At 40.3% G+C, this 10,446-nt stretch overlaps 1 protein-coding gene across 5 annotated transcripts in view; it reads left to right on the top strand.

The window, feature by feature from the left end:
• The window catches only part of ltbp1 (latent transforming growth factor beta binding protein 1), a 156,259-nt gene extending 146,133 nt beyond the window's left edge, over window positions 1-10,126 (top strand). For all 5 annotated transcript variants that reach the window (XM_020599892.1, XM_020599894.1, XM_020599893.1 and 2 more), the window contains 6 exons: window positions 332-460; window positions 4,153-4,293; window positions 4,965-5,141; window positions 6,743-6,904; window positions 9,295-9,444; window positions 9,542-10,126. In XM_020599892.1, coding sequence (XP_020455548.1) covers window positions 332-460; window positions 4,153-4,293; window positions 4,965-5,141; window positions 6,743-6,904; window positions 9,295-9,444; window positions 9,542-9,714 — 932 coding nt within the window. In that variant the 3' untranslated portion in view covers window positions 9,715-10,126. The remainder of the gene's footprint in view (window positions 1-331; window positions 461-4,152; window positions 4,294-4,964; window positions 5,142-6,742; window positions 6,905-9,294; window positions 9,445-9,541) is intronic.
• Window positions 10,127-10,446: the final 320 nt, after the last annotated feature.

Consider the following 10,446-nt stretch of genomic DNA (forward strand, 5'->3'; position numbering starts at 1 on the left):
GTGGGATAAACTGCAGCCTACTGAACCACAACCATGTGATTCTGTCTGAATATCAATACTGAATTTATTAACAGAACAGCACAAGCTGACCTGAAGCAACCCTGTTTTCAGCTGGCGATGATGATGATGAATGTTTCCTTATGGCTATGTCTGTATGCTAATGCTTCAGGTTGCAGCTACCTCATGTGTGCCTAACCACCTGGAGTAATTCTAACATTACATAAAGTCACAGTATACTTACTCCAGACTCTCCACTGTAGTAGTTTTAAAGCCGACAATAAACATTTGATGTGAACATGTAACGCCCTACCTTCTCTCTGCCTGTTTGCAGATGCAGATGAATGTATGCTGTTTGGGAAGGAGGTGTGTAAAGGAGGCTTCTGTCAGGATACTGTGGGGAGTTTCGAGTGTTACTGCAAGGCTGGGGAGGACTACGACCCTGCTACACTGGAGTGCAGAGGTCAGGGCGATACGCAGCAAACAGAAAGTCGTGTGTGCCTGGTATTACTTACAGTGTGGGGGCTTTCTTCATGGGGCCCCGATCCTGGTCCCCAACAAATCATTGAATTTGAGAGTAACAACTTGGTTTAAGGTTAGGTTAATGGTTAGGGTTAGTGTCCAGGATTAATGTAAGTCAGTGTACAGTCCCCACAAGGGATAAAAGCAAAAGTGTGTGTGTGTGTGTGTGTGTGTATTATGCACATAATTACACACTTTGAGGAGCAGTTTGAATTTTAGGCCACAGGAGTGAAGACACTTTGGCCGGTCCTTAGTTTCTGATGCAAATTCAAAGGATTGTTTCCTGTGCCTGGCCTGAGGGCATCTGCTCACTGTGTGAACTTTAAACCCATAACCAGTGCAAAAGCCAGAGGGGTTTGCAAGTTGAATAAGTGAACAAAGTAATCAAACTTCCGGGGATCTCTAGGTCATCATCTAGACGATGATCTCCAAATAAGAAATGTTCTACTGACACATTCATAATTGAAACACTTCAGATTGCCTCAGTGAACCACACTGGGTCAGAATGCTTAATGATCAAGAAACCAAACATTCAATCACCAAACATGTTACCAACAAACACTCTAGATTAAACAGAAATGGGAAAAGGAGTTGTGACAGATATACACTGGGAAACATTCTTTCACAACATTCAACTCACAAAGTTACAAACTCAAACATGTGGAGGAAGTTTCACTGGAACCTAGTAATTAGGTTTTTCACACTCCCTATATGATATGCAGGATTAACCCTAGGCAAAAAGGGAAATGTTGGAGAAACTGCAGAGAGGAGACTGCAAACTATATTTTGAACATGTCCTGTCCTACATATGTTTTGAAGCAGAATATTAGAAATACTCAATAAAGTAATTGGTTTGCAGCTCCTCGGGGTCCTTGGTTAGTCCTACTGGGACTAGTCCTTAAAGAAACATGAAAAGAAGTACATTTTACATACTGTATACTACAGGCAGCTGGCAAAAATGCACCAACGGTGAGCTGGCAAGCAAAAATCAATGAAATGTACATAATGGTAAAATACATTTATGTTGACATTACAGAATATACAGTGTAGAGAGAGGTGATTGACTTGGCTGAGGATGTACTCTAAACTAACCAGAATTTTGCAGGCATCAAAGTAACTGAACAGTTTCAACACTTACCCTAGGTCAGTGTGTTCTCATTCATGTGGCTGATATGCAGCATCACTCGGATTGATATACAGTATATATACATTTTTTTCACATATTATTTCTGTATGAACAAACCTGTGTTACAGAGATGTAGAGGCAGGAAATAAGGGTGGTGAGAGTGGACCGCTGGGTCGGCAGGAGAGCAGAAAACTGTTACTGAATGTGAAGTATCAATGTCTCTAATAACACACACTAAGTGCATGCAGACAGGATGAAGTAACGCTGATGTTGTGTAGAGTAAGGACAGGAGGAATGGTTATTTCCTATCCTGTATGTACAAAAGAGAAATTAATGCAATGTGGAATGTACACTAAATTTGTATACATTCACTACACGGCAGGTTGCACAGAGCTGGCCGAGGGTCACAACATAGTTTTAGGGTTAAGGGTAGAATTGGGTTTAGGTTAGGCACTTATGTAATGGCTAGGCAATTTATTATATAACTGAGAATCCTCACAAGAACAGCTGTGCAGGTGTGTGTGTGTGTGTGTAACAAAGACAGAAACTGTGCATTTAACATGCTAAACGTTTCCATGTAGTACACATAACACTTAAAGTCTGACGTACCTGAAAACTTAATGTCAAGCCAAATAGTGAGTCTGAACGCTGTGCTCACTGTGCAGCAGTTTGGAAACACAGTATTAGACGACTGCACCAGACCCACTCTGTGCTGATCTGTTAAACTAGCTACACATTAAGTAGACAGGGTGCAGAGCATAGCAGCTCCTGCTCACAGCATGGGCTGAACACGCCAAGCCAGGCTGAATGCACCGCCACGCTGAATACCTACAGTGTCTGAATTACAGCTGTTATATTTTTGCTGTAAAGCTGTCAAAAACAGAATTCAGGCTGCGACCTCAGTTTCTTTGGCAGGTCAATGTGCATTTTTAGAATGTTTTCACAGAGTATGGCTGTATATCTTACTAGGTACAAGAGAAAAGGCTATACAGCAGTTTATTTGCAAGGCCTGAAAAAGTGGCACTTATTTGAAGTAGAATCATCTAAATTAAAAACATTATGACAGAAACATTCTAGTTTAAAATACGTCTGACTTTGAAAACAGTAACGGTTCCTGGTCCACTCACTGGCTTTTCATGGAGCTTTAAACGCCAGCTGACAGTCTCATCTATGTTGACTCAAACTTTAAGAAGTGCCTTCTCTTTATGGTATTTCTGTGTATTTTTAACTTTAATGACAGAAGTTGTTTTAGGGTGACAGGAAAGTAAGGAAGTGAGAAATGAGTTAAACTGCTCCAGGAAAAGTAGTAAGTGAAAGTGTTAAACTACTGATTTCATGGTTAAGAATAAACTTGCACAATCAAATGTTAGGCCAACACAGATGCCCAGGAAAGTGGAAAAAAAACCCACAAGATGTGATTAAAAGCTCCAGATAAAGCTAGTAAGTCGATCATGAGTCAAAATTATGGCAAATCTTGAATGTTACTTTTCTGACTCAACAGTGGTTTCACTCTGAAAAGATGCTCTAAAATAGAGTACCTGTAAATCTTGGGTACCTCTAGATTAGCTTGATACCCCTCATAGCTCCAAATAGTCTGTAATTATTTCAGAACGATAAAACCAGAGAGCGTCTTCCTAAAAACAAGAGGATAGTTTGTGAACAACTCCTCATGTCAGTGTTGTGTCGCAAGTGGAAAGCAGGACAAACCACAACAGCATTAATTAATTTGAATTTTTCCTCCATAGATAGGTCAACATAACAGTATATGTACCAAATGAAAAGAGATGTGTAACACTCTAAACAAAGCCCATATTTTAACTGGCATAATGTAGACATAGTAACTTCTCCAACCTTACAACTATTCTCTCTAACATTACAAAAGACACGCATTAACAGACACGCAACGTATTTTTTACTCCACCAAAATGATGCAGCATCGTTCAGAAAAAACATTGGATCTAGTTCAGCTTTTTTTTATTTGTTAGCAAAGCAATGTGTGTTAATGGTAATACAGGGTGAGGATTTGCAGCTGGCAAAATTCTCTGACTAACGGTGAGTCCCAGTTCCCCTAATTGCATCCATGTTTCCCTCACTTGCATCTTTTCCTTGCGTCTTAGTCCCGCCCATGTAAGACACAAGCAAAAGATGCAAGGAGAAACTGTGAGGAGAGAGAAACCAAGAAAACATGTTTTAACCGACATGAGATGTCCTTCTTGTGAAGTGTCCACAAACTGATATTTGATAAAGGGGCATGTCAAGTCGTAACAGACTTTGGGGAAGGATGCTTTCATGTATCTTCAGTTATAGTTCCTCCAGGCAGCTTCCTCACTCCTTGGTCCTCACTCCTCAGAGCAGAAATCAGATTTCTTTGGGATATCCTTCATCATGGTGGACCGGAATGACTTCCAGATCGAGTGATGATCAAGGACTGATAAAATAAGGGAACTGGGATTCACCCTAAGTAGTGGTGTTTTTCCATAAAATGTCTCTGCTCTTCTTTGTCCTAGACATCGATGAGTGTCTGGATGAGTCGGTGTGTGGTGGCGGACACTGCGTGAACACAGATGGCTCATACATGTGTTTCTGTGCACCTCCCTTGATGTTGGACCCTATTCGTAACAGCTGTGTCATCAATCCCGAGAACACCAGTAAGACAGCCATTTCAAAACTTAATACCATTTTTTCCTATAATCACATTATTTGTGTTAAATTTTGTCTCTGTAAAACTTGAGTGGTCGAATAACATCACATTTTAGATTTTACAAAACACTGGACTTGCAGCTCATTAATGTTCAAAGATGTTCTTATTCTGAAGGAGCTTCTCAGGCAAAAACTTTACCAACAAGTTGCACTAGTTCAAATCTTGCTAACCGTTATCTAGCTTTAGCCACGCTAAGCTCGGCTCCTCAGACTCAAACCTCATATCCTGACCTGACAGACTGAATTCAGCTGAAACATGCTCAACTTACTGATAGACTGCACCAAATTTACAAAAAAAAAACAAAAAAAAAAACATACTTTTGGTAAAATTTGTTATTGCTCATCCACCTTATATTTCACTTTCTATTTCACTTGTATTTTGTGGCATTCATGTGGACGGCAAAGTAAGAATTTCATTGTACAGGGAAACACGTTTCCTAACTGTGCATATGACAAATAAACACTTTGACCTTTGACCTTAAAATACATAAATTATGCTGGTAAATGTATGCAGCCTACTGTAGATGAATCAATGTTAAAACAATACTTTTTGTGTAGTTACCTACAGACCAAACAAAATTTCAATTTTAATGTCAGTGACAGCTGTGTGTGTTTGCAGGCCCATATGAGGCGCAACAGAGGGACTTCCAGGGGATCTGCTGGCAGACTATTACAGAAACCACCATGTGTAGCGAGCCACTGGGCCTCGACAGGAAGACCACATACACAGAGTGCTGCTGCCTGCATGGGAAGGCCTGGGGCATGGACTGTGCCCTGTGTCCACCCAGAGACACCGGTACACGCTGCACAACAACACACACGCAGTACTGGTATGGAGGGCAGGCTGAGAGATGCCATAACGCATGTCTGTATGTGTCACATCGTGTTGTAACAGTTGCTGAGCAGTGTTTGTCAGCACGGACACAATTGAACTCGCTGATGTAAACTAGCTGTTGAGCATTTCGGGTACCAGCAAATTGTGATTATACGGCAAGCTTCATCACGCTCACTGCTCTGTGATCACAGGCTGAATGTGGATTGATTTGTTGTGCTTCAGTTCTAAATGCAGCTCACAGTCCAGACATGAATGTGAGGCAGCAAACAGAAACTAGCAGTCTGATGATTAGCTCCAAACACAAAACATTCATTTCCCTGTAGCCAAGTGTTTGACTTCTCCAGCTGAGATGTGAGACGGCAGTGTGGCAACATTAAATGCTTTTAGAATAAAATGTTTTCATTTTAATAATATAAGCTGTCGGTTTAGGAAGGCTAAAGCACTATCACAATTTTTTTCTGTTAAATATTCATCAATGTTAATGGCAATATTAAAAACAAATCTTTAACGTGTCATTTGGTTGCACACGATTAAATGCCATAAAAATAATTTAGCTCATATTACTATTATAACATTACAGTTAGAGGTTGTAAATATTAATTATGTCATGGCTTTTAAAAATTGTTTAATTTTCATTTTAATTACAGAATAGTTATTTTGTGAAATCTGTCAGCACCAGCGGGCGTGATGTTACATTGTACCATCACACCTGGTATAAGGTTGCCACATCTGCCCCGTATACTGTGAAACAGGATGCAAGAACTTAGTGGAATCAACTAAGAAATTAGTGTTAAATTAACATAAATATGTAGGTTTTGGTAATTTTAAGTTAATTCAGCTTAGGAAGTCTAGCTTTAAATTATCCAACCACATTAGAACTTATAAACAGGAGTTGTTGAAGAGCCCATTCATGGTGAAAACTTTATTTTTGTAATACACATTAAACTAAATCATGGCTGTTTCTCTTCATAAAACTGAAAATGATGCAAACCATGGTAAAGGGTAGTACTGACTTGAGCCACTACCCCCGACACACTCATCTGACAAACTGGGACAAACTGACGTAACAGCTACACCCGTGCAGTTCTGCAGAAAGGTACAGAGAGAGAGAGGACACACTACGGTAGAGAGGAAATGCACAGTTAGTGGTGGCATATGGATGGATGGAGAGGAGAGGGGAGGGGAGGGGAGGGGAGGAGAGGAGCTCAGCATCATGGGATGACCCTCGGCCTAGGCCTATAACTAAAGGATGGTACACCAAACCAAACTTGTCCAATAATTTCACAGACACCACTACATGGGCCCAAGCAAAGGCCGTCCTGTTCCCATTCACTGTTCACAGGTATCCTCACACACTCTTTGCCCTCTGTTCCCTACAGGTTGCCGTAAATGCATCAACACCAATAGCAACATACCTACAGAGCTTCCAGTACTGTGCATAACATGCGAGTGCGTGGAACCACTGTCTAATGAGTCAACTGGAAAACTGTGGTATCTCCTGACTTGTGTTGCTCAGTTTTATGTGTCTCTTCTCTCATTCTACCTCTCTCTGTTTCCCTCAGTGCATTATGCATACATGTGTAACCTTCCTGTGGGTGGCGAGCAGCGGCTGTACGGACAGGACGCTCTTGTGGCCGGCCCAGTCCATGAATATGAAGTGAGCCCAGATTACTCACTGTCACCTGAGCAGGAGGCTGCCCTGTCCTATTATGAGAACAAGGAGTGTAAGTATTTGTATTTTCTGTGTCCTTTATATGAACAGAGAAAATGCACTGAGCCACATTATTGTTTTCTTCAACTAAAAGTGGCTTGTTACCCCTGAAAATGGAGCAGTATCTACTTGTGATACATCACTGGTTGTTCACTGGATGTAAGTCATCCAAAAGATGATTTGTGTGTGTGTGTGTGTTTTATCTGAATAATTTTAAAAGCTGAGATAAAAAGAATATTCAGTAATATTCCTCTGTTCTTCGAGGTTAAAGAGACAATTTAAACATTAAAGTCTAAAAAATAATATTATTTTGCACATTCTTGCATGTTGAATTTTGATGCAGCTGTTGCGGCCCGTCTGTACAGTACATGTTTCTCCACTCATAGGTTTCGTAACATGCAGAGTAGACAGAACATCATGGAAAACAACTTAGAAAATAAATTAATGCAGTTATAACAAATTTAATTACAAAAAACAATAAACATAATTAAGTAATACTGTGAAGAACTGATGCTGTTGAATACAACTTCAAAAAAACACCATAGTGAAACATCTGTCTTCTAGCTTTATTTGAAGTTAACTGACAATGTGAGCATTGTAGCAGAGCTTTTATTTAAAAGCCCCTTATTTTAAATTTATATATATATCACTAAGAATTTGTTTTGAAAGCCAAGAAGCTTTGGAGATGGCAGGATCTGCATTCATGGAGGGATTATTAGTGAATCTACTCTCTGATGGAAATAAGGTGAAGAAACTATTAAAAACATCTCTCAGCATAACATATTACAATTAAACCGTGGTACAAACTGCATCCCCCAAAATGGTCATAAAGATGACCTTCAATAGTAGGTATCATGTCATAAACAAGCAGATTCAGTTTCTCTGAGGGCAAACACTTTTTATTGTACAGAGCAGGGGTGGGAGAAGAAATGGATTCACATTAGAATCGAGATTCATAACTTCTACGATTCTAAATTGATTCACAAATGCTAAAAACTTTTTGTCAGTGTTGATGGGAACTCAACCATGAACCCAGCGTTGCAGACGGACAGCAGACATAGTTGTAATGTTAGCTCATCTTCAGATGAGGAATTCATTTGTGTGTGTGTGTGTATTGATGACTTGATCATGAGCTTTGTAAGACAGGTGCAAAGAACTGTACTTTGTAACCCATCACCAACACTCTGATGTTAGTGTAACAGAGCATCAAAGGTATGAATGAACAAGCAGCTCAGTGACACACACTGCAGCACTTCAGTCAAACTGGTAGGTCAAAGAAAACACCTTGTTTCTACAGACCTGTGCCATTTTGGATCACGCTGGCTTCAACACAGACACTGTTCTCCACCGCTGCAGACGTAACGTTAACAACACAGCCCAGCACTCTCTTTGTTCCTCCATCTCCCCTTTACAAAACACACCACACACCAAAAACCAGATTGTTTTCTGAAGTAACACTAGCAGTGCCACAGTGTGGAAATACTCTAAAAGTTCTGCATTCAAAATATTACTTAAGTAAAAGCATAAAAGTATTGGCATCAAAATATAACCTAAAGTGCCAAGAGTAAAAGTACTCATTATGTAGACTGACACATTTATTATTTGAAGCTGCTACTGGTAAAGGTGGAGCCAGTTATAATAACCTTATATACTTTACGTACTGCTGGGTAGCAGTGTGTAAAGTGCTTGGTTTTGATGCTCTTTCAGAACCAGTTAGCTTAACTGTCTGTTAAACTTCATTTGCAGCTCAGTGGGCATAGGAAGTTATCTGACACACAGTAAGCCAGAGTAAGAGCCAAAATATATTTCTGAATAATAGTTCTGAATCCAATCGTGACACCAAGAATCTGAATCATATCAAATCCTGAGTGTGCCAAAGATTCCCACATGTGATTTTAAAATATTTTTTTATTTTTAATAAATTTGCATAGATTTCAAACAAACCTTTTTCACGTTGTCATTAGGTAATATTTGTAGAATTTTGAGGACAATAATGAATTTAATTTATTTTGGAATAAGACTGTAACCTAACAACATGTGGAAAAAAGTAAGCGCTGTGAATCCTTTCTGGATGCACTGTATCGTCAGAGGAGGAGATCCCTCTGCTGACACAGAGAGTCGGTGTACAGTGATGGCAGTCGGCAGCGTTGTGTGTCACAGTGGAGCTGAAGCAGTGTCTTCTCCAGTTTGACCAGTAGGTGGCAGAGGAGATGTGAGGTGTTCTCCTTGACGTTCAACAGTTTGTGCAGCATCCTGTCCAAAACCAGCTCCAATAGATACAAGCATCTTCCGAGAATAGTGTCCCTTTTTTGGTGTTAATCATTCAAACAAAGATTTGATTTCAGATTGGTGCACCTTGTTTTTTTTTGTTTGCTTTTTTGTTGTTGGGTTTTTTTGCTACAGATCCACATAAGGCATTTGAGGGATTGCGAGCAGAGGAGTGTGGGATACTGAATGGCTGTGAGAACGGTCGGTGTGTCCGGGTTCAAGAGGGTTACACTTGCGACTGCTTTGATGGATACACCTTGGACCTGTCCCGCATGGCTTGCATCGGTAAGACAGCAGTTAAACACAATGATAACAAAGAAAAACCCACCCCTTGGAATATGTGTCATGTTTTCATGTCATCTCTGTCCTCCTCTTTCCACAGATGTAAACGAGTGTTCGGAACTGAACAGTCGGATGTCGCTGTGTAAGAATGCCAAGTGTATCAACACAGTGGGCTCATATAAGTGTGTGTGTCTGCCAGGCTTCACTGCCTCTGACAAACCCAACTACTGTGTGGAGGCAGCAACAGACCAGACATCAACGCACACACCGTGAGCATGGACAGGCACCGCGCAGGGACGAGAATAAACACAAAACCACATGTACAACTTTGTAATACTATACTTGTGAGGACATCCGCTGACTACATGCAGTCACTGCTAAATACTTAACACCATCCTTAAAGTTAAACTTGCTGGTGTCCAGCAGTGCTCTCGAATCTCAGACCACTTCACAGCAGATCACCATCAGTGACCTGGAGGAACATATAACAAAAATATTCTCTTCACTCACCGTATTACACTTCTGCGCTGCACCACCTAGGAGTTTTTTCCTCTTGTATTATATTAATTATATTTTTCATTTTAATGGTTTTTTTAATGTGGACATGTTTAAATAAACCATTCCTAAATATTATGAAGTACCCCAGTGTTAAAGGATAAGGTCAGTCATTTTCTATATTAACAGCATTTTCAACACTCCCCATACAGAGACTAAAACCGACAGTGATTTGCCTCTACTCATGATTAATGTCTGTTTCCTCATTATGAAACACAAGACCCTAATAATTTTTAAGAATATCCAGAGATGTCGTGCACGGGCCCTCGACTCCTGCCACTTCAGATGCTGTAAAAGGTTATGGCTGTTTGGGGCCCCTGGGGCAACATCTTTTAAAAATATCAGGGTCTTGTGGTTCATAATGAGGAAACGTCACCCACTGCTGCAGTGTTTCCCTGATGTGTTTAATTGTTTTTGAACAGCAGTGGAGGTCTATGGCACATAATCCAG

Source organism: Monopterus albus, unplaced genomic scaffold (assembly GCF_001952655.1).
Source record: "Monopterus albus unplaced genomic scaffold, M_albus_1.0 scaffold43.1, whole genome shotgun sequence".
NCBI classification, from domain to species: Eukaryota; Metazoa; Chordata; class Actinopteri; order Synbranchiformes; family Synbranchidae; genus Monopterus; species Monopterus albus.